The sequence below is a fragment of the Artemia franciscana genome, chromosome 18 (genome assembly GCF_032884065.1).
Source record: "Artemia franciscana chromosome 18, ASM3288406v1, whole genome shotgun sequence".
Taxonomy (NCBI): Eukaryota; Metazoa; Arthropoda; class Branchiopoda; order Anostraca; family Artemiidae; genus Artemia; species Artemia franciscana.
The window spans coordinates 24976048-25001808 of NC_088880.1; the positions used below are offsets into that span (position 1 = coordinate 24976048).

Here is a 25761-nt window from a genome sequence, read left to right on the forward strand (position 1 = left end):
AGCCAAAATCAAAACATGCATTGATTCAAAAACGCTCAGAAATTGAATTAAAAAAAACAAGTTTTTTTAAACTAAAAGTAAGGAGCGACATTAAAACTTAAAACGAACAGATATTACTCCGTATATGAAAGGAGCTTTTCCTCCTCAACGCCCCGCTCTTTACTCTAAATTTTTATACTGGTTTGAAAAGTAGAGTTAAGAGAAAGAGTCAAACTTTAGCGTAAAGAGTGGGGCGTTGAGGAGGAAAAGCCCCTTTCACATACGGAGTAATTTCTAAGCTTTAATGTCGCTCCTTACTTTCAGTTAAAAAACTTGTTTTTCTTATTTAATGAAACCAAGAAAGGACAGGATAGTTGAGAAACCGAGGATTTTGTCAGCCAATAGCAAAATATGAAGACGAAAAACAAGCAAATATTTCGTTAAGGACCTCCACCAAGTCGTCATCGGTGCTTAAAGAAAAAAATCTAACCTTTCGAAGTGAATTGAACAAGAGGATAAAAGATCACTGATTCACTTTAAAGAGCAAAGGAGAAAAGATTAATAGGTCTATTTTCTAAAACTTGACTAAATTGACTAAAAAGAAAAATATATAGAGAATTTTTTTATGTCGGTTCGGTGCTTATAATCTTTTATTAGTAATTTACGAGTTATCGATTATATATAGTTTGCGTTTGAAAATATCTTTGGAAAGGCGATTCCTCAAGAAATCTATCCTAGTCAAACGTGTCTCGAGTGGTAAGCCCAACGTGTTCATGTTACGAAAAGAAGCAGTTTTAAGCCCAATAATCTGGGGGAGGGGAGATACATAGGAGTGTAAAAATGAAAAGCAAAAGGAATTTAATGCCAGATATCAGAAAGATTGCAAGAGTAGCTGCCCCCTGCCCAGGCCTAGAACCGCCATTGGTTCCAAATCAATGTCAAGAGAGACATCTTACTGCTGTTAAGAAAAACAAAGAAGTAAAGGAAGGAGAGTTCTTTTGATACATGCCTAAGGTTCTGTCCAATGCAAGGTGATCACGACAGAGGCGTAAATTTATATGGGGAAGGGTATTTTACCTCTCCGACCGAGTTTTGTCCCCTCCAAGGCTAGTTGACCTACCAGGATTCCATCTGCCCACACCAGGAATTTCTGATATAAACAATTTTTCTGATTATATTTGTAGTTATAATTGTATCATTCTTCATTTTATGTACCTTGTTGTCCATACAAACATCAACCACTCAATTTGGATTAATGCTATCCTTATTGTGTTTTTTTCTTGTTCACCTCGCTCTAGGCTGTTTGTTGAAAAATGTGTTTGTCCCCTCCATTATTCTTTGGATCTACACTGATGGTGTGCGAGGTGAAATGGTGAAAAAATGGACGAGAGATGATAGACTAACCACGATTGTTCTTGTTGGGCGACCGTCTAGGGCCAAACGAGAAGCAGGTCGGCCCTGAAAAGGGGGAAGGGAGGATCTCGCAAGGAAAGATTTAAGGAAATGGAACTTCTTGGGAGGGTGAAAGTCTGAGGTCGTGTTAGTAGAGTTGCCAGATAACTGTTTGATAGTTGTTAGCCCTAAGTGAGTTGTTAGAAGTAGTAGTAATTGACATGATTCATTAAACTAACTTTATGATTACTTAAGATTATGATCGATTAATAATCATTGATTGGGCTTCCAGTCTGTGTCTCTTGAATGATTTCCTATAACTGCCACATTATTTTGATGTTCAGTCATTAGTTATTCAACATTTCACAGCATTTGGTATCCTAGCTTTTATTTGTCTTCAAGGAACCTAAACTGCAGATGATGCTTTAAAACAGGGGTAAGTAAGCAAATAGGGTGAAACTTGGAAAATCAAAGAAATAAAGGGAATTTCTCTTACTAATAGAAGTTTAATATTTTTCCGAATTTAATAGTCTATATCTATGAAAATAACATTTAAAAGGAAGTATTTCAATCCTTGGAAATTTATGGCTGTAAGGAACTCGCGTAACGAATTGTGGGAAAAAAATTCCAGACCAAGCTAAGAATATCCGACTTTTTCTGCCGATTATAATTCCTGAAGGGAAGCATATTGTCTTCGTGAAACATGAGAAGGAGCCGCTAGTAGTCTAATTTTAAACTTACAGTTGTTGCTCTTAAATATATTTGTGGCAAGAAAATGGATGGATCCACCTCCTATCCCCTAATAACAATATTTTCATACTTACAAGTAGGATTGTGTTCGGATTTTTCTTGTGGGGGGGGGATTACAAAAAAGTCTTGCCGTGGACATGTAGTTTTGATGCTTTTATACGAGTCGGAAAAAATTTCTGTGGGTGGAGATGGACTCCAATCGGATTACCCCCTCCCCCTGGATACAGCCACGAATGCAGGAAAAGTCGATTATCAGGTTTATACAGTCGACTTTTAGAATTCAATATGGTTAAAATTCGAGAAAAGTCGAAGATCGAATGGTTATCTGTTTATTACGACATGGAACAACTCTGATTTTGTAACCCGACTGTCAATTGCAACCTTTCTGCCTCCGATGAATTACTGGCTGCATTTATGAAGACCAAATGGAACACCGTTCACAAAAAAAAAGAAAAAGAAAAACATTACAAATAACTAGACACCTCAACAAAGATAGGTCACGAAAAAAACGAGTAACTCCCAAATAAATAAAATGAAAATACCTATAAAACATACATACTAATAAAATAAACAAAATGAATGAAGTTGAATATGCATAGCAAAAAAATACTAATAGAAATACAAATAAAATAAAAGTAAAATGAAAATAAAATAGAAAGAATTCCATAGGAAATGCTGTCGTTGCAAACCTATTCTGAATAGCTTGATCAAAGAGTATGATTACTTACAAAGTGTTTCAAGTGCCATTTGCGTTAACAAAAAAAAAGAAATTGTGTTCCTTTCAGAAAGTGATCTCAGATATCTTATCAATATCTTTTTATTGATAGAGCAATGGAACTTCAAATTTTTGTTCGAATAAGCTTGTTATCAATATTCCACGGCTACTGCTTTAGTACAACCCCCCTTGGAAGAATAAGTCCATCCATGACAACCCTTCTCAACAAAAATACAGCATTTTTGATTTCATGAATAGAGGCTTTAAATATACGGAATAGGTTTCCCTGTAATGTTGAATATGATGCTGTTATTTTCATCAAGATTGCACTTCTTCTGAGGATGCTCGCCCTCGTGTTCCAAAGTTTCTTGGTTTAATGACTTTTTTTAAGATAATTTAAAACTTCAAGGATATCATAAATTTTGAATCTAGTGTAAAGAGTAAGTTCTTTTGATGCGCATCATGGTTGCCCCAGTAGGACCAACCTTGTAAAGAATGAACACAGCTCATAGTAACCAAAAAATTTTAAAACGTTTACAAAAGCAAATGTCTAGTGAGAAAAATATTGCCATCTGTTGCTAATTGGGGAATAATATCTATTATTTAGATTAATTTTGATAGTAAAATGCTATTAAAAAAAAAAAACTTATGGTAACTTCAGAAAGTAGCGTGAAATCCCTTTAAAATCGCGTCAGATTGAATTAGAAAGTTCACCAATGGAACCACTATTGTCAAAAGCCCTGCCCTATACAGGAAACTTACAGTCCCCAACCTTGAACAACAAGGAAAATCGCTTTTTTTGTATGGATAACACTCATGTGTCTTTTTTCAAAAAGATTTCGGTTATTATTGACAAGGGTGGCTCTTAATTTACTGTTCATTACCATAACAGACGGATCGTGTTGTTTATCTTCATTGTAAGTGCTTGAGCTGTCGTGAAAATGAGCATTGTTTTTAATTATGTTACTTATTTGCGTGTAGCCATTTGCCAGTTACTCTGTACTCTAATTGTGGTTTGCAACTTTTCAGGATATATTAAATTTTTCGGTCATTAAAACTAAGTAAAGCCTTTGGTTGATCTCATTTCATAGTTGAATTACACTTTTTACAAGCTAAATTGAGAGCTATGTCACGTGGAACAGCTCGCGTGCGTAACGAGACCTCTAGTACCAAGTCCCGTGTACTGTTACCATTACACTGTAAACCATTGATCGTAGCTCTTATGAGGAGCATTTGCGACCAGGTTTGTCAATTTATGACTTCTAAAAAGAGTGCAAATAAAGGCCAAAAAAGATTGGCTTTTGATAAAAAGAGTGCAAGTCAAAAAATTATGCATCCCCACTTCTGAATCCGCTGTGATGGGAAAAAGAGTGGGTTTAATACGAAAAGTGTGCTAGTTGGCAACACTGTTCCTTGGGTTAAATGCACTTTCAACGAATATGCGAACTACTGATGTTTAAAGCGAATGAAAACTGACACCCAAAAAGAGTTATTTTCACTCTTCCGTATTCCCTCTGAGGTGAAAAAGAGTGCTTTTCAGACTAAAAATTTGCAAGTTGGCAACCCTGTTCCTTGGGTTAAATGCGCTTTTAACGAATATACCAGCTATTGACATTTAAAGCGAATGAAAACTGACGCCCAAACAGAGTGATTTTCACTCTTCCGCATCCCCTCTGAGGTGAAAAAGAGTGCTTTTCACGCGAAAAATTTGCAAGTTGGCAACCCTGCTCCTTGGGTTAAATGCGCTTTTAATGAATATACCAGCTATTGACGTTTAAAGCGAATGAAAACTGACGCTCAAAAAGAGTGATTTTCACTCTTCCGCGTCCCCTCTGAGGTGAAAAAGAGTGCTTTTCACACGAAAAGTGTGCAAGTTCGCAACCCTGTTCCTTGGGTTAAATACGCTTTTAACAAATATGCCAACTACCGACGTTTAAAGCGAATGAAAACTGACGCCCAAAAAGTGTGCATTTCAAACGAAAAGTCAACAAGTTGGCAACCCTGTTGCGACTATATGACGTTGGAAGCCGACTTATGCTATGTCTCATGTTCATCATGGAATCTGAGAGCTCCATAACCAGGTTTTACTTTTATTAAATAAAAAAACAAGTTTCGTTTTTAACTGAAAGTTAGGAGCGATATTAAAACTTAAAACGAACAGAAATTACTCCGTATATGCAAGGGGCTGTTCCCTCCTCAAAACCCTGCTCTTTACGCTAAAGTTTGGCCTTTTCTCCCAACTCTACTCTTTAAAACAGTAAAAAACTTAAGGGGTGTTTCCCCCTATTTTGTAAAATAAGGCAAATTTTCTTAGGCTCGTAACTTTTGATGGGTAAGTCTAAACTTAATGAAACTTATATATTTAAAACCAGCATTAATATTTGATTCTTTTGATGTAACTATTGTTAAAAAAAAATCCGTTTTTTAGAGTTTCTGTTACTTTCGAGTCGGGTTGCTCCGCGAATGTTTGACAACCACTTAAAAATATCCTGTCATTAGCAGGCCAGGATTTACGCATAGGTCCACTAGGCCCGGGCCTAGGGGCGTACAGTGCTGAGGGGCGCAAAAAAACACTGATCGATTTCTTTTCTTAACAAAAATTGGACTGAGTGATTTATTGTCAAAGTGTCATTTGTACAACACAGGAATTCCATAGCTGCTTATAAACTGTCAGATGTCTCCCAAGAATGGCAGCTGAGAGTTCAGTATGACCTTTCTCTTGCATTTCTTTTGGCTCATCACTCATCAGCTGCCTTGTGTTAAGGGTTTCCTCTATCCCCAATTTCTGGGGATTTCCCCGTGAATCGCTTGAGCCTAGGGGTGCCAAAGACTTAAATCCAGCCCTGTTCATTATTTATCAGTTTTGCTTCTTTTTTTTACATATCTTTCAAAGTATATAGCCTAGAATGATTTGCCGAAACGAGTTGATTTGGCCATTTTTCTTTAAAATAAGTTTATTTTTAAAATCTTCTACCCACCTGGGCTAATTAGAAAAAAAATCAATTTCCCAAATTTAATTACTTCAACACCATTTGTGATAGATAATTTATCATTAGAAAACGGATAGACTGGGGATTAATAAGTTATTTGGGCATGAGCTGGCTAGAAGCGCAGGTCACAACCTCCAATTTTAGCATTTATAATACGTTTCTGTGTGTCAGAACGTGATTGGCGCGTATTTGGAATATATTATTGCAATTAGTGCTGTAATTAACCGTTAATTTGGAAATCTAATGACAAAGGACAGTGTTTCTTAAGTGGGAGTTAATATCTGGCACCGAGTCGTAGGCAGAAAGTCGTAGGCCGGGTTGCGTTTTTTTTTTTTTTTTTTTTTTTTTTTTTTTTTTTTTTTTTTTTTTTTTTTTTTTTTTTTTTTTTTTTTTTTACACTCTGGAAGAACATTTCAAGTCTACATGAAGTCTCGTCCATCAAAAAGCAAACTTTTTACCGAATTGTGCAAGTAAATGGGATGTGATCATAAACCTCCTTTTGTATTGGAATTTGCATCAGGCAGCAAGATCAAATGCTGTTAAACACCAACTTTAGTGAAAATCAAACACCATTTGTAAGACTTTTTGACATACCCCATGTTCAATAGCCTAATACAATCCCCCCCCTCCTGATGAAAGAACAAGAAACAAGACATCTGAAACCTTCGTTCAATTGTTCTCAGACATGTTGAATTTTACTGTATAATTTTCATTCATATCAAACCTCGTTTGGATGTTCTCAAACGCTCCATAGATTTTATGATTTCCGGTGGTTAATTAAAGTAGCTTATCTGTGCGTTACAGTTGATACATTCTATTAACTATATTAAAATTTTCAAAGTTTTAGTTTCAATATTTTCTAAGTATGGGAAAAAAGCGCTATCGTAAATTTAAAAAAAAATTTCGTGAACACAATTACTTTAAACATGAATTTTAAATTTCTTCCACTACACTGGAGGAGATTTACATCTAGAAGCACTACTTCAAGAACAAGAATATCTTTGCGAGCTTAAAAATAATTTTAAAGCCTTCTTTCTGGATATTTCTTCAAATAATATGCTGTTAAAGAGCATTATTCTGTTGAAATTGAAGAGGAAGGAAAATATAACCGTAGTGAAAAAGAAGTTGATAACTTAGATGATATTTTATGTGACTCTTGTCCGAAGGGCCACCCATTCTCTTCCATCTGGTGTACATCTCGGAGTACACCAGATGGTACTCCGGTGTACACCGGAGTGTCCGGTGAAATTTTGGCACTGTATTCGCAACGCTTGGTACGCGCCACCTGGTGTATGTGATTTTTGAAAGCCGGTGAGCCCTCGCCTCTGTCTGAAAAAAGTATTTGAAACTGAACAACTAATTAATTTTTGTGTTGTGGTGTCAAAAGGAGTATTCAAGTATAAGTGATAAAGTCATTCTTAATGCCTTTGTTACCACTTCTCTGTTTGAAGTTCCGTTCTCAGCCTTTGTGTACTTAAAAAATAAGTATTGAAACATGTTTGATATTGAACCTAATTCTCAATTTGGCTACGTATTATTTTTTATATAATTATTTTAGAATTTTGTGTGAGAATTAAGCAACCAAATAACTATACTTTTGTTTCAAAAAATTAAATGTATATTGTGAATAAATTTATCTTTTCATAAGATAGTTGCGAAAATTTTTAAAACCTCGCACTGGGCCAAAGTGAGCAAAGTTTTAACTGGAGGCTTGAATACAATTTAAAAACAAAGTTTTCTTAACTGAAAGTAAGGAGCGACATTAAAACTTAAAACGAACAGAAATTACGCCATATATGAAAGGGGCTGTTCCTTCCTCAACGCCCCGCTCTTTACGCTAAAGTTTGACTCTTTCCCTCAACTCTACTTTTTAAAACAGTAAAAAACTTTAGCGTAAAGAGTGGGGCGTTGAGGAGGGAACAGCCCCTTTTATATACGGAGTAATTTCTGTTCGTTTTAAGTTTTAATGTCGCTCCTTACTTTCAGGTAAAAAAAACTGTTTTTTTTTTAATTTTATTTTTGAACGTTTTTGAATTAATGTATGTTTTGATTTTGGCTCTCCGTACATGAACGATCAAAACAAATTTGCATATTGATTTATTTTTCTGGCTAAATGGCTTTCTGATAGTTTCGATCGGACGATTTTGAGAAAAAAAGGAGCGGGGGAGTAGGCCTAGTTACCCTCTAATTTTTTGGTTACTTAAAAAGGCAACTAGAACTTTTAATTTTACGAACGTTTGTATAAGTAAAAATATACGTAATTTACGAATTAACTTGCGTAACGAACTTCTAAATTCATGTGTTTTTATTACCTATATGAGAGGGTTCGCCCCCTCGTCAATACCTCGCTCTTCGCACTAAAGCTTAAATTTTGTCCCAATTCCTTAAGAATGACCCCTGAATCACAAAGGCCGTAGATTAAATAGTTGAAATTAATAAAATTACTTTAGGATAAAAGATCAAGGTATTAGGAAGAGGTGAACCCCTTATATGCGTAATTTCTGTTCGTTTTAAGTTTTAATGCTGCTCCTTGCTTTCAGTTGAAGAAACTTTTTCATATTTATTTTTTCATTACTCTTTAAAAAAAAATGCTAAAAGAAACATGCGCCCCCTTCATGGAAATTTTCTTCTCCCGTGACAAATTCCTCCATGGAAGCTCCCCCCGCATAGCCCCTTCCCCTCAACCCCTCTCCCAACCAAAAAAAATCCCCCTGAAAGTGTCTGTATACTTCCCAATAACCATTAGTATGCGTAAACACTGGTCAAAGTTTGTAACTTGTAGCCCCTCCCACGGGGACTGTGGGGGAGTAAGTCGTCCGCAAAGACATAGTTCTTAGGTTTTTTGACTATGTTGAATAAAGTGGCTATCTCAGAATTTAGATCCGGTGACTTTGGGAAAAAATGAGTGTGGGAAGGGGGCTTAGGTGCCCTCCAATTTTTCGGTCACCTAAAAGGAGCTCTAGGACTTTTAATTTCCGTTAGAATGAGCCCTCTTGTGACATTCTTGGACCATTGGGTCGATATGATCCCCCCTGTGAAAAACAAAAACAAAAAACAAACAATTAAACACGCAACCGTGATTTCTCTTGTTGCAAAAAAATACAAAATTCCACATTTTTATAGATAGGAGCCTGAAACTTTTACTGTATGATTCTCTGATACGCTGAATCTGATGTTGTGATTTTTGTTAAGAGTCTATAACTTTTAAGGGGTGTTTCCTCCTATTTTCTAAAATACGACAAATTTTCTCAGGCTTTTAACTTTTGATGGGTAAAACTAAACTTGATGAAACTTATATATTTAAAATCAGCATTAAAATGTAATTCTTTTGATGTAACTATTGGTATCAACATTCCGTTTTCTAGAGTTTCGGTTACTATTGAGCCGGGTCGCTCCTTCCTACAGTTCGTTGCCACGAACTGTTTGATAGTGTTCAATAGCGGACACCTGCATAACATTTTATGTAAGGGGGAAGGATAATACAGAAATGAATGATTTGAATAAAAAGTACCCAGAAATTTGAAAAAAAGCCTTTTCTTTCGGAGGGATCGGTGATGCTCCCCTCCCCTCTGTATGTCTCTGCTCGATAGTTTTAAGCTGCTTAATTATAAGGCAACTTTCTCCTAATAGCGTTACGTTTATAGTGAATGTTTTACGGTGGCAAAAAACGGCTCCTGACTTCGGCTTGGTCTCAGTTTTTACTTGAAAGGGACACTAGATTCGACATTTCTGTTCGAATGAGCCCTCTCCTAAAGTATTGCCACTCCCACAAAAAAGCAAACGAAGAACTAAAATATAACGAGTAGAACTCGTTAAAATCTAAAAAAAAAGATGTCATTAAAAACGTAAAAAGAAAGGAAAACAAGCGGACTTATAAAAGACATAGGCAATGCCTATACAAGTAAAAAAAAGAGAGAAAGCTAGCGGAATTTCTTTATTCCTCACCCGATTTTCCAAAAAAAAATTTTGTTATAATTGGCTATGCTTTGTTCTACTGATTGCAGTTATTGCTTCAACCATGATATGAGGTGCACAGGGGTTGAGTTGGACATCGCTCGGATTAAGTGAGCTGACTTGAACGAGATTGAGTCAAACAGGGGTTGAGCTACACGTATACCGGCCTAACCCGTTGTCAAACCAATTGATCCAGATGCCATCTATTAAATGCTTGAATTACTAGTTCTAGGTTGCAACTACCTGCTAACTGATAGAGGTGAATTACTATATCATTTAGGTATTTCTTCGCTAACTAACTGCATCTAAGTAAGATGGTAATTGATTTTCTACTGGAAAGTGGCAATGTGGTATTAGAATCGTTAATCTTGTCACTAAGGACCTTGTCTAAGAAGATGTTCACGATGATGCATGTGTTTACATTTGAGTTCTTTTAGGTGAAAAGATATTTGTTCCGTTCCTTGGAAATAAGATTTTCACCATAGAATATTTGATGTTTTTAGCTGGGGAATGATTGAACATTATTTGTGTAGTTTTTAAATATCAAACAAACTGCAGTCAACAAACTGTATATCAACAAACTGTATTTAAAGAAAACGAATGCATCAAACTTTATTGTTGAAATTATTTAATATGTTGAAATATTTATTGTTGAAATCCTACTGATCATTGCTTTGAAGCTTTTTTCATATAATTCGCTAATTTGTCATCTACTGCACAGATTCACACTTATGAGATTTACCTTCGGAAAACCAAAAGGAAAATCCCCCAAGACTTGTTCACACAGAAAATTTTTACATTCACTTCTGTTAAATATCATCTTTATAGATTTCCCTTAGTTCAAAAACTTTATATTTCCTTTTCTATTTCCTTTAGTTCTATATGTTTCCCTTAGTTCAAAACAGTATATTTATGTGCATTCTTCCTTAAAAGTAATCAGGCTATTGCTTTGCAGGCCAGAGAAAAATAAAAAATCACACCAAAAGTCAAGCCAGAAATCCTGTCGTACCTAAAGGTTTTTGTGAAAACATTCGGTTTTTATGGCGCTTGGTATTTACCAAAGGATATAGCGATCACAATTTCTCTCCGTCAGTCTGTCTGTCTGTCGGTCCCGGTTTTGCTAGTTTGGGCACTTCCGGATAATCTAGGACGATGAAAGTTGGCAGGCGTATCAGGGACCAGACCTGATTAGATTAGAAATGATCGCTTCCCCGATCCGACCATCTGAGGGGAGCGAGCGCACGACATAGTCGAGAAGAATTCTATTTGCCGATAAAACAAATGATTGTTGTTCTTAAGTGCGGCTTGCTAGTCTAGCAGTATGATTCTTGCTTAGGGTGCGAAAGGTCACCCCAATTTTTACATGAAGAAGATCCAAAACTCGATACGTGATCAATATAGCGATCACTGAAAGTTGCCAGGTGTATCAGGGACCGGACCAGATTAAATTAGAAGTAGTCGCTTCCCTGATTCAACCATCTGGGGGGGGGGAGTGGAAGGACGGTTAATTCGGAAAAATTAGAAAAAATGAGGTATTTTTTCTTACGTTCGGATGATCGGATCTTAATGAAATTCAGTATTTAGAAGGATTTCGTGTCTCAGAGCTCTTATTTTAAATCTCGACCGGATCCAGTGACATTGGGGGGGGGGTTGAAGGGGGAAACGGGAAATCTTGGAAAACGCTTAAGAGTTAAGAGATCCGGATGAAACTTGGTGGGAAGAATTCATACAAGTCCTAGATACGTAATTGACATAGCTGGACCGGATCTGCTCTCTTTGGGGGAGTTTGGGAGGTATTTCCAGTGCTTTGGCGAGTTTGGTGCTTTTGGACGTGCTAAGAATGGGTAATAGGATCTTAATAAAGCTTGATTTAGAAAGATATCATATCTCAGATGCTCCATTTTCAATTCGGATTGGATTCGGGGACACTGGGGGTGGAGGGGGGAAATGGAAATCTTGGAAAACGCTTAGATTGGAGAGATCGGGATGAAACTTGATGGGAAGAATAAGCACAAGTTCTAAGATAAGATAAGATTTATTCATCACGAAACACACATACAATATTACATTTTACTATTTCCCCAAAGGCTCTTTGGCCTATGATTGACATAACCGGACCAGATCCGATCTCCTTGGGGGAGTTGGGGGGATTTCTAGTGCTTTGGCTTGTTCGAGACTCCAGTCTCGAACAAGTATTTCCAGTCCAGTATTTCCAGTGCTTTGGCGAGTTTGGTGCTTTTGGACGTGCTAAGAATGGGTGATCGGATCTTAATAAAACTTGTTTTAGAAAGATACCATATCTCAGATGCTCCATTTTCAATTCGGATTGGATTCGGGGACACTGGGGGTGGAGGGGGGAAATGGAAATCTTGGAAAACGCTTAGATTGGAGAGATCGGGATGAAACTTGATGGGAAGAATAAGCACAAGTTCTAGATGCGTGATTGACATAACCGGGCCGGATCCGATCTCTCGTCACAAGTGGCATATGAGCTCGTAGTTCTTGTTTCCGTTTGTGTGAATTAGGCATATTTCAGGCAGATCATTCTGTTGTCCATTTAACCTACCTTTAATTACCAAGGACAGTGAAAATTAGATCTGATTGTTCAAGTGGTTAAGTGGAAACTGAAATAACCATACATTTTTTCCCCCTTTTTTTTAGAAAAAATTGAAAATTCAATTTTAATGGGAAAAGCCATAAGTAGTTTTTGGTGGCAGCGGGGGCTCTTTAATATGGGATGCATTAGTTGCTAGACTTTGAACCAATTCACTGGCTGATTGATTGCCTTTTGTTGATCTGACCTGTCATGAGTTCTACTGAACAAATCAGTAAAACTCACAGCCTAGGCGTGTATATATATATATATATATATATATATATATATATATATATATATATATATATATATATATATATGTATATATATATATATATATATGTATATATATATATATATATATATATATATATATATATATATATATATATATATATATACAGTGGTTCTGGGCGTCCCCCCCCCGTTGAAAATATCCCTCTTCGTGTAAAATATCTCAGCTGAAAATATCCCCCTCAAAACACACCCCCACTAAAAGTAAATTATTCCCAAAAAGCGGGGCCCCAGCCGCGAGGGGGAGTATTTTCTAGGGGTATTTTTAGGGGGCATTTTCCGGGGTAGGATTTTTTTTTGGGTGGAGGGGTGGGGTAAATGCATACTACCATATACAGTCATGCATGCTTATTTTAGAAATAGGACGCATCCCAGTGCCACGAACGGACATTAATTTCCTAATTGCGTATCAAAGCACAGCAAAGGTATATAAATTCGTCATTCGCACGCGTGATGGAGGATCCAAGGAGAAATGTGTGACGCATGATATGTCCCAAAGCTCTTAATGGAGAACATAGGAACGTGCGTGACTGTATATTTTTTCCTAGGCTGTGGTAAAACTACAGACTTTAGGCGAATAACGTTGATATCCCGCTACTTCTTTTTGATAGAAGCACGTCATGTTATGTCAGGGATTTTCGGAGCTAGAGATAACGTGGCCAAATATGGTGACGCAATGATTCAATAAAATCAAAACTACTGAGGGGTTAACTGGTTAAATGATTGTTGCCAACTAAATTATCTTTGGCTCAATTCAAAGAAAAGAAAATGCAGTAAAAAAATCAGAAAAAAAATCGGCACTAAACAACTTAAGAAGCTTCCTTCTAAAGGCATAGCTGCCTTTTGGAATGAGCAAAAGATTGCTAGTTATTGAATTTTTACGAGCGGAAAACGCTTTTAAATTTAACTAATTATTTTTGCTTTCGTATTTCCACTGTTCAACATGGCAACACTGGTACCGTCCTAAAATTTGATAATCCTGAAAGAGCGAAAAGGAGAATATTAGAAAATTATGGTTATAGGTATGTATAGATTTAAGATGGGTCTATGGGGCAAAAAATGCTTTGTTTTGATGTCCTGGTAGTTTAACCAGTTAGAAAAGGTTAGTCCTTTAATAGGCTAGTTCTTTAATAAATCTAGTTTTACACTTAGGGGAAAAGCTTCAATTACTTTATAATTTTGTTCATTGGAGAACAACGAAACATTCTTAGAACAAGGGGGAAAAAAAATCAGAAATCATCGACGACTTTAGTTCCTTAGAAGCACTTGCTCGCTTTTTCTTTTGTATTAACTATTTACTTAACTATTTTATTAACCATTTTATCCAAAAACTTAGCTTTTTTTTATTTTCAGTATCTCAAAACGTGACCCTACCGACCTCCATTGACCAATTCAATTGCAAAAATGGAGTGATTGTGAATGAAACTCTCTTGTGTGACGGTAATAATGACTGTGGAGATTTCAGCGATGAAGAACAATGTGGTAAGGAAGTGTACTAACTTTTTTTTAAGAGAAAAGAAAAATGGCCTTTCCGCAAGCCTTTTCGAATTGAATGACGATTCGAAGGATAAGCGTTGAAAACATAAAAAAAAAAATTAAAGAAAAATAGTCGTTTAATGAGAATACATCTTATCTTCTTAAATGGTGCGTTTTACTTTGCCAGTAATTCGTAATCGTCAATTAAATAAGATATGACTTCCTATGAAAAAAAGTGATGTTGATCAGTTCATCGACTACCTCTCTAATCTAGTGTAGTGTATTTCACATTTGTCAGTAGTAAACTAAACTCTAGATATTAAAATGAAATTCAACATGCTTCAGAACTCAGATTCAAAGTACCAATAGAAATATGAAGTTTTGTATCCTCCCAAAAAAAGATGCTCATGGATGTTATCTTATTTGTTTTGTATGTTTGTTTTTTTTGGGGGGGGGGCTTTGTCAAAACAGTCGCCATGGAATATTGGGAGAGGGCTTATTTGAGCGGGTATTTAAATTTATATTTTCCTTGTAGGTAAAAACGAGATCGTGCGACAGTAAGTGAATAGTTTGCCATTGCTTTGCCTATAACGGCAATTTTGGCTCGTTTAAAGCCAAAAAGAGATCAAGCAAAAATTCTGGAATATTCGACCATGTCAAAATGGAACATTCGACGTGACAAAAACTATCTATATAACCTTAGAAACTCAGAGACAAGTCTGCCACGTGTCTCTGTGGCAGAGACATTCATAAACAGACATAAATTGTCTGTTTATGAATGTTTTCTTCCATAAACATCATGCAATAGATAGAAAATGAACGGCTAATGCAGACAATTTATTTTTGGTGTCTTTCTTGGGAGTGACCGCCTTTCTTGAAGTCTTTTTTAAGTCCGATTGTCACTCTTTCCTCGTAATAAGAAAAAAATGCTCTTTTTTATTTAATTCAGATAAGAATGTTTTAGAGGAGCAATAAATAAATCAGTTTTTTCTAAAATTTCTTCCTTTCAGATTTTGTCGGTTTTTGTTTAGGCAACCTATGCAGCACTCTAATGTTATGTAAGTAAAGAGCCATAATCCTTCTATTAGTTAAGTTTATTTTTGCCCGGTTAAAAACGTACAAAAAAGAAGCAGAGTAAGGAAAAAGAAGAAACTAAAAAAAAAGAAAAAATTAAATTCTAAACAATACAAATCCAAATAACCTTGGTAATTAATACTAAATGGCATAAAATGAAACAGACTTTTTACTTTCGATTAAAACATAACGTGCTTCATATTTCTTGATATCCAAAGGGCTGGGAACAAAATATTTTAGGAAAGTAACTAGTCATGCATAGGAAAGCTATGCGCGTGGGGCATAGCCAGGGAACAATACAATTTAGCGAGGACGCGCTTGCTGTAACTGTACTTTAGCATATCAAGTTTGACATACCTTACGCTGAAGCATGCCAAGGCGTAACCGTAAGTACACGAGTACTACGATTATGTGGACTATAAACGAGGCCTAGATATTTCAGCGAAATAGACTCTATAATTGCTGTACTTGCTGCTACATACGACCATACGATGTGGCTTTACCGAGAACACTATAAACAAGACACTAGTCTTTGTTGCATTAACCGCAAGTACAAGAAGTTTGAAACCATACACTCATGAGTCAAGGTCTGTAAGGTTGAGAGGCTCAACGTAATAAGCAGTACATCGACACAAGTTAACCTAAGGGTGCAAAGGTCAATATAAAATCCAAGGTTAATCATTATGGTTACTGTACTTGTAAGAATTTTATAACTGCGATGTATTGTTTTCTTGACTTTGACCCCTTCGCATGGAAGGTGCCGTCTTATAAGCTTTGGAGAAGGCTCATTCGATTGGAGAATTCAAGTTTCTGTGCCCTTTGAAGGGTCAAAAGTGGTGGGAATGTAACCAGTCCCCCACCCATGTTTTTTTGCCATCCAGCTTCTCTTGCCGACCCTCAAGATTTGGATCTTGATAGATAATCCAAGTGGCAAATTGTTTACACATAGCTTTTGTAAGGGAAAAAGGGCTGCTTGTTCGGTGTTGGATATGCGATTGGCTCCAAAACATCAGGGATCATTCTCTGGGTCCAAGGGACTAAAACTTTTGTTGAGGAAAGAGAAGAGAACGTACAGCCGTATGTCCTTGAGCCAAGAGCAACCTAACATACGAAAATTATTCCCCAGTGTACAGTCCCTCCTCCAAAAAAAAATAAATAAACGGAAAGGGTTTGGGCACGAAAGTATGCCAAAAACCTTTCTGTCCTTAATTTGAATAAAACTTTCAACCGTAAATGCTTGGGGCAAAAGGAATTCAATGCGCAAATAAAAGCTGTTCTGGTGCAAGACTCCCTCCTCTCGAAGGGATTAGTCTTGGACTTTTTCCCCGATTAGTTCGTAACTTACACAAGTCTTAGATTTAACAGGATCACAATGCAGAAGGAAAAATAGAAAAAATTGTAATTATTTTTTTCCAAAACGGGGCTCAATGAATGGCAAAGAAAGGACCGAAATTTTTCCCAGTCACCTTGTATTGCTCTGGCCTTTCGAAGGCTGAGGTGGAAATAGCCCACTCCTGCATTTCCAAAATTCGTGAAAGTTCTGCTATATCAGTCTTCTCTCGGGCACAGTAACACAAGCCTCAAAACCCTGGCACAAGCGCAGTAATTAATTTTATTGGAGGAGGGCACAACGCGGAAATAAACAGAAACCTCAGGTCCATCTTTTTAACTGTTTCATTTTATTTTTAAGCATAATAGTTTGAAATGAAAGAGCATGAGATTCTATTTAAAAGAACAATTTTTGTTGGCTAAAAGATCTGTTTTCAGTTTCTCGTCTCTGCTTATTCTGAAAGACAGAGAAAGAGAAAGAAAAAAATTGGTAAAGATACACAGAGAGAAAAAGATATAGAAAGACAAAAATTGAGAATGAGAGAGATAGAGAAAGACAGAGGGAGACGGAGAGAGAGAGAAAGACAGAGAGAGACAGAAAGACAGAGAGAGAAAGACCGAGAGAGAGGAAGACACAGAGACGGAGAGAGAGAGAGAGAGATAGATAGAGAGAGAGAGAGAGAGAGAGAGAGAGAGAGAGAGAGAGAGAGAGAGAGAGAGAGATGAAAACCATTTATGGCCTTGTGCTAAATCAACGACTATGTCTAATCAGCTCTATTTATTATTTAATATATCGTAGGAATTGACGAGTGTCGTTCAACTAATCCCTGTGCTCACATTTGTGTGGATCAGAAAGTTGGTTTCAAATGCCAATGCTGGCCTGGATATAAGCCGCACCCAGAAGATGCACGCCTCTGTGTCGACGTCGATGAATGTATTGAGACTCGTCCATGCTCACAAAAATGTACTAATAAGCCTGGTTCTTTTACCTGCTCGTGCAGTGATGGATATTTTCTAGTCAACGGAACAAGCTGTTTTGTTAATTCAAGTAGGGTTTTTTTCTTCTTTTCTTTTTTAAGCTATTTGAAGGGGAAAATCTAGGAATTCTGTGGGAGCTTGACGTCAAAATGCTGTGCTTTTTTTTCTATTTATACCCTATTATTGTTGTTAATGCTTATTTTCTCAGGAGAAATAAAATGATATATTTTTATTTCTTCTTTAAGACAAATTCTATATTAGTAGGAACCTCGTCTCGATTTTTGAAAAGGTGGAAGTTGCTTTGTGCAAAAAAGAGACTTTTTAGAGTTTCTGTGGAATTTGGTTTCTCTCAAGTCCCGTTCACACGTTTGTTTAGCCAGACATCAGTGTCCATATATATATATAATCATTATCTACCAATCATAATTTGCTGCCTCTTTTATAAGCAGCCCTGATTGATCCAAATTAATGAGGGTTAGAAATTGATGTCCGGCTAAGCACACATGTCATTGGGGCTTTAGACAGTACACAGGAGAAGAAGAGGACTGCTTTTTTGCTTGCGACTCTGAATCCTTGATTCTGCGTGTAATATGTTTACATTGATTAAATACTGACAAAAATTACTTTTATTTTGTGTTATTTAGAGAAGAAAAAAAAAATTTCAGAAACGGGGCTTTGAACAAATAAACCTATAAAGAGCTGTTTTCCAGTAATTCATTCGGTTGATGCTATTACCAGAAGATGATAATCAAATTATAAGAAAAAGGAAATAATCTCAGACTTGGTGTGGTTGAAAGAAAGGAATTCTTTTGTATTCTGCTGATGTATATTCATGTCGTTTATTACGTCATATATCATATATTACATTACATATATCGCATTAATTGAGTAGTTTGCAAAGCCCTTGAATATGTAGTCTCATCCATCGTCTTTGAAAAGCTTATTTTCGATTGTTCTCTTTGCTTGTCTGAATAACTATTAAAGGTGCTTTTTAGTCCTGTTTTCAGAACCTTTTTTTAACGTTGACCTGTTCTTATAACCTAAAAAATTGGCGGCGTATAATGACATTTGGGAAATAACAATTTAGTTCAGATTCAGTGTAAATATGACGAATAATTTCATGTGACAGTTTAGCTTTGAAAGTCGTGTTTCGTACCCCAACTCACCTCCTTAATAACCATAGATATTTTGAACAGTTTTTTTTTTTTTTTTTTTTTTTACAAAGACATATGATGGTTGTTATTATTTGATAAGTATCAGGGATAAATTTAGTTGTTGTAAATCGTTCTATGGTTAAATCTGAATCGTATTATTACTTGAGCGCTGCTAGTTGTTCTTGCATTCTAATATGTCTCAATATCTTGCCAAAGTTGCTTAAATCATTGCGGGTATCCAGTGTAATATCTCGATTTGTAGAGAAATGTGCAAGCCCGTTCAATCTTCCCCCTATTGTCCCTTTCTGGGGGTATGATTTCAGCCACTTTAAGGTTCTCAAAAATCCTGCCTGAAATTCTAAAAGTAAGTCTTTCTGGAGGCATTGTAGCAAAGGGACTAAAAAGGGACTAAGGCCCTTTCTGGAGGCATGGTTTCAGCCACTTTAAGGTACTCAAAAATCCTGCCTGAGATTCTAAAAGTAAGTCTTTCTGGAGGCATTGCAGCACAGGGACTAAAAAGAGACTAAGGGACTAGAAAGGGACTAAGTCCCTCTCTGGAGGCATGGTTTCAGCCACTTGTACTCAAAAATCCTGCCTGAAATTCTAAAAGCAAGTCTAATCCCGAGATTCAAAGTCATGCTGAAAACTCTTATTTCTACTTGTTGAGGGGATGGTTACTGCCAGATTTGCCGCACTACTGAAAACAAATCTATGGCATCTCTTTGAGTAAGTCTTAATCAGCGCTGACTAGAACTTTCTACAAAGTTCCTTGTCTTGAATTTTCGTGTCGCTTTATTGTCGCTTGTATTTCTCACGCTCCTATCGTCAATATTGCCATGAAAGAACGCATAAATTCCGGTTTGCAAGGTTGACTTAATTGATCCTAGACCCATCTAGCTTACCTCTGGTTCAGCGCAAAATTGGGATGAGTATTGTGAGCGATAGAGAGCGCTTTTTAGCTTCAAATTCTGGTGATCGTTATAAGCTCTAACGCTACAAGATGTCACTGGCAGATTTGAAGACCAGGCACTTACTTACTCTGCTTACTTTTGGCGGGAACAAGACGATGAACTGTCCTGCCCGGCACCACCAGATCTCGAAATTACTTCCGACGACCACTCCGATCTGTCGGCTCCAGCTTTCCTGCCGACCTTCAACTAGGCACCAAGAACGCAAAATTAAATGTTAAGTTTTCTACTATGTTAATTTAGTCCTAAATTCTGCGATTCCTACTGAAGTCAGCATTAAATTCATAAAAAGTACGTAAATCATGAAAAATCTTGGAATAATAATAATAATAATAATAATAATAAAAAGTCCAAATATTCTGAATTTCATCATAAATCATGCAAATTGGAATCAATGATAATAAGAAAGGTAATAGTTTCGAGGACGGAGTGACCAATGGAGCAAAACCTGCATGAGATGGGTCTTGAAATCAATAAAAAATTGTCTGGAATTAGATCTCCAGAGGAGTTGACGTTTAACTATAAACATACAGAAGAATATATTGCTTAATCGTACTCAAGTCTTTACACCAAAGCTCATAACCTAAAGCAATTTCTCTATTTCCCTTCTCTTATTCAACTTTTGACAGATAAAATCTGTTTAAGTATATCTAATATGTTAAGTATATAATATGTATTAAGTATAATAGTATATCTTTAATACATTAAAGATGATTTGAGGCTTTTCAACTGAGTTTTGTTCTGGCCTAATGGGGACCTTGAGGTAGTACAATTGAATCTTCTCTGAGCAGTATTGACCAAATAAAATACAGCAGTAGTTCTTCATTATTGCAAGGCTCTAGCCTAATATTTAGAATTAGATAAAGGGGCAGCACAAATTGTTTAAAAAAAAAAACACAAAAAATTACAACAAGGGGAAATAGGGTGTTAAGAGTATCCACCTGTTCGGATTGTTATTTTTCTCTTTTTTTTTTCTTCTTTTCTTTTGCATTTTGAAATATTTCAAAGTGGTTATTCAAGAAAATAGGAAACCGATTAGTAGCAAGTCTTTGACCAGCAGACTAGTAGATCTGCGACCTGCAAACTAGCAGATCCTTAACTCACAGACTTTGACGAGTAGATCTTTAAATAGTAGCAGATCTTTAACATGCTTTTCATAAAAATTAGATGCTTTTAGCACCACTGACATCTGCTCAGTGGATTATTTTTATTTTAACACTCCGCCTGAAATGAGTTAGATGTCCCCTGCGAACAATTGTGACTGCGTCTGTAGTTTCTTCTTCTTCTTTTTTCAGTGGAAAATTGACATCATGTGAAGAGAAAAATATGTGAAGTTATGCTTAAATAATAATTGAGAAACCGTCAATTAATAGTAGCTGTCTTTTTTAATTTCTTGATTTTTATTAACTATTATGATGCTAGAGAAAGTCAAGGAATTCAGTTGACCTTCCTTATCATTTTTTTATTTTTCTTGTGGGTTTTTAATTATTATATTAAGACATGCATGAATAGTTTTATTTTTAGGATGCAACTCCTTGATTTAATTCATGATTTTTCACATAACTTTCATTTCCGTTGCGAATTCAGCAAACTACTATTAATTTCCATATCAGCAAAACAGGCAGTGCTCAAAACCGCAGATTTTTGGCCAGTGTTGTTTTTTCTCTGGCTAAAAAGAAAGCTATAATACAAGATTAAGTTTTAATCTCTGTGGGAAATTGAAAATCATCTTCACATATCGTATTTAACAAATTGAAGCGTGTAGCTTAAAGTGAAAAAAAAATACTTAGTAAAAAAAAATCGGTAAATTGAAAAAAAGACTGTCATTACTTAAATGAAGGGGTTAGTTATGCTTTATGTCAATAGTTCTCAGTCTAATGATTTGTTTCTATTTTATATGTTGCATAGGCATAAAATCGGAAGGGGAGCTAAGGCCCCTCCCTCTTTAAAGACTCAAGACCCTCAAGAGACTTACATTTCTGTTGGAAATAACTGGAAAATAGCTGATTTTTACTATCTGGTTTGAGCTCTCCTCCTTTCCTCCATTGAGAAATCAAAACTCTACGCCTGAGATGCATGGGGAGGTACAAGGCACGCAAAAAGTGCCGCAAATGGTGAAAACTTGATCGGATTTTTCCAATCAAATTTGATATGTCAACCAAATTTTTTGACGCGTCCTTAGTCCTCTTATTTGTTTTTTATTATTAGATCACGAATGTCATTTACAGTGCAACATTAATGAGTTTTAAAATACACTAAAAATGATCCGTCTTGACGTATCGAAGGGAGCAATGGGTTAGTGTTACAGATTCTATCGAGGGGGAATATGGGGACAAAACTTTTAATGAAAGGAACGTTACGTTATAAAAAATACAGGTTGAAATGGGGACTAGAAACAAAAAAAAATCGAAAACCGCCAGTATATAGATTTTAATAAGTAATGTTTTGGTTAGCTTTATTTCTCCAATGGTTAAGACGCCAAAACCTTTATGCTAATACGGTGTAGACATATTCAGCATCACATAGAGACATATTCAGACATTATTCAGGCATGTTCAGCTGACATATTTAGACATTATTCAGACACATACATCTGATATATTCCGATATTGTTCAGACGTATTCAGCTGACATAATCAGACATTATTAAGACATATTCAGCTGACATATTTAGACATTATTCAGACACATACATCTGATATATTCCGACATTGTTCAGACGTATTCTGCTGACATATTCAGTCATATTCAGCTGACATAGTCAGACATTATTAAGACATATTCAGCTGACATATTTAGACATTATTCAGACACATACATCTGACATATTCCGACATTGTTCAGACGTATTCAGCTGACATATTCAGGCAATATTCAGACCTATTCAGCTGAACTATTTAGACATTATTCAGACACATACATCTGACATATTTTGACATTGTTCAGACGTATTCAGCTGACATATTCAGGCATATTCAGCTGACATAATCAGACATTATTAAGACATATTCAGCTGACATATTTAGACATTATTCAGACACATTCATCTGACATATTCCGACATTGTTCAGACGTATTCAGCTGACATATTAAGGCAATATTCAGACCTATTCAGCTGAACTATTTAGACATTATTCAGACACATACATCTGACATATTTTGACACTGTTCAGACGTATTCAGCTGACATATTCAGGCATATTCAGCTGACATAATCAGACATTATTAAGACATATTCAGCTGACATATTTATACATTATTCAGACACATACATCTGACATATTCCGACATTGTTCAGGCGTATTCAGCTGACATATTCAGGCAATATTCAGCTGACATAGTCAGACATTATTAAGACATATTCAGCTGACATATTTAGACATTATTCAGACACATACATCTGACATATTCCGACATTGTTCAGACGTATTCAGCTGACATATTCAGGCAATATTCAACCCTATTCAGCTGACCTATTTAGACATTATTCAGACACATACATCTGACATATTCCGACATTGTTCAGACGTATTCAGCTGACATATTCAGGCATATTCAGCTGACATAATCAGACATTATTAAGACATATTCAGCTGACATATTTAGACATTATTCAGACACATACATCTGACATATTCCGACATTGTTCAGACGTATTCAGCTGACATATTAAGGCAATATTCAGACCTATTCAGCTGATATATTCAGCCATTATTCAGACATATTCAGCCAGATTTTTCAAAAGACAGATTTTTCAAGCATGATATTACCAATTCACAATCTATGAGGTTGTTTCAATCTCATAGATTGATTGATTGATCAACTCAGCCGAGTTGATCAATCAATTCAGCTGCTTCTGTGCAAAAAGTGTTATATACTATTTTCCTTTGTCAAAGTGAGAATTATGCTTCAAACCTTTATAAACTTGGTGGATTTGATCAACCTCTGATTTTTTTTTTTGCGTACTTAGGTTCTCTAGACATTAAACTCAAAAGTAATTTTTCAGTCTTTTTTTTTCTGGTGTTAAACTTTTATAATGGATCTCAAGACCATTGAATTATTACCATCGTACTAATTTTCCTTTCTCTCTATATTCAATTTCGCAGTAACTTTTACTATTAGGATTAACAGAGATAACAGTTAACACTGTTGATCCTGCTCGCAATTCTTCCTCACTTGATCTCCTTTTCTTTTTTTAGAACATGTTTTTAAATTGTCGGTTACTATGGGCAGTACTTCCTTTTTGCTAGGATCCAGCCACTGCTGCAACCATAATATTATATCGTTCAGAAATTGAAGTTTTCCAACTTAGAAAAAGTTTATTTTTTAAAACTAAACATTTTCTAAAAATTAACCAAAAAGGCCATATACCCAAAAATACTTTACTTGCGACTGAATCAAAATGTATTTTTATATATACCATAGCGGCGTTGTGAAGAGGCCATTGTTTTCTCCTTGCTCTTTTCAGTTTAATTAAATAAAAAAAACAAGTTTTTTCAACTGAAAGTAAGGAGCGACATTAAAACTTAAAACGAACAGAAATTACTTCGTATATGAAAGGGGCTGCTTCCTCATCAACGCCCCGCTCTTTACGCTATAGTTTGACTCTTTCTCTCAACTCTTCTTTTTAAAACAGTAAAAAACTTTAGCGTAAAGAGCGGGGCGTTGATGAGGAAGCAGCCCCTTTCATATACGAAGTAATTTCTGTTCGTTTTAAGTTTTAATGTCGCTCCTTACTTTCAGTTGAAAAATTTGTTTTTTTTATTTAAATTCTGAACGTTTTTGAATCAATGCATGTTTTGATTTTGGCTCTCCGCAGAGAAATAATTAAAACGAAATTTGCATATTTTTTTTTTTTTTTTTTGATCTTTACACTAAATCTTAAATTTTGGCCCAATTCATTAAGAATGACCCCTGAATCACAAAAGCCGTAGAATAAATAGTTGACATTACTAAAAATACTTTAGCGTAAAGAGCGAGGTATTAGGAGGAGGTGAGCCCCTCATATGGGTAATAATTTCTGTTCGTTTTAAGTTTTAATGCTGCTCCTTACTTCCAGCTGAAAAAAACTTTTTCATATTTATTTTTTCATTGTTTTTTTTTTTAAATAATGCTAGTAAATCCTGCGCTCCCTTCATGGAAATTTTCTTCCCCCATGTCGAATTCCTCGATGGAAAGTTCCCCCAGTATATCCCCCTCTTTTCAACCCCTCCCCCCAACCAAAAAATCCTCCTGAAAACACCTGTACACTTCCCAATAACCATTACTATATGTAAGCACTGGTTAAAGTTTGTAACTTGTAGCCCATCCCACGGGGACTGTGGAGGAGTAAGTCGTCCCCAAAGACATAGTTATAAGGTTTTTCGACTACGCTGAATAAAATGGCTATATCAGAATTTTGATACGTTGACAAGGGAAAATAATTAGCGTGGGAGGGGGCCTAGGTGCCCTCCAATTTTTTTGGTCACTTAAAAAGGGCACTAGAACTTTTCATTTCCGTTAGAATGAGCCCTCTCGCAACATTCTAGGACAACTGGGTCGATACGATCACCCCTGGGAAAAAGAAAAAAAAAAAAAAACAAATAAACACGCATCCGTGATCTGCCTTCTGGCAAAAAATACAAAGTTCCACATTTTTGTAGATAGGAGCTTGAAACTTCTACAGTAGGGTTCTCTGATACGTTGAATCTGATGGTGTAATTTTTGTTAAGATTCTATGACTTTTAGGGAGTGTTTCCCCCTATTTTCTAAAATAACACAAATTTTCTCAGGCTCGTAACTTTTGGTGCGTAAGACTAAACTTGATGAAACTTATATATTTAAAATCAGCATTAAAATGCGATTCTTTTGATGTAGCTATTGGTATCAAAATTCCATTTTTTAGAGTTTTGGTTTCTATTGAGCCGGGTCGCTCCTTACTACAGTTCGTTACCACGAACTGTTTGATAAAAACTGTCTCAATCGTAAAAATATGAGTTAAGATTAGCTGCAGACATTTACAGAGTTTTTCTGGAAGACCTGCAAGTCTGATATTATTGATAAAACTCTTCTGTAGCATGGTTAGAAAATATTTATTAGCCTCAATTTATGTGGATTCTCATTAAAAAGGAGG

At 35.9% G+C, this 25761-nt stretch overlaps 1 protein-coding gene across 3 annotated transcripts in view; it reads left to right on the forward strand.

The window, feature by feature from the left end:
* Window positions 1-25761, forward strand: part of LOC136038798 (low-density lipoprotein receptor-related protein 1-like) — a gene marked incomplete at its 5' end in the record, with an annotated part of 269617 nt that overhangs the window by 103340 nt on the left and 140516 nt on the right. For all 3 annotated transcript variants that reach the window (XM_065722181.1, XM_065722182.1, XM_065722179.1), the window contains 2 exon segments: window positions 14024-14152; window positions 17349-17597. In XM_065722181.1, coding sequence (XP_065578253.1) covers window positions 14024-14152; window positions 17349-17597 — 378 coding nt within the window.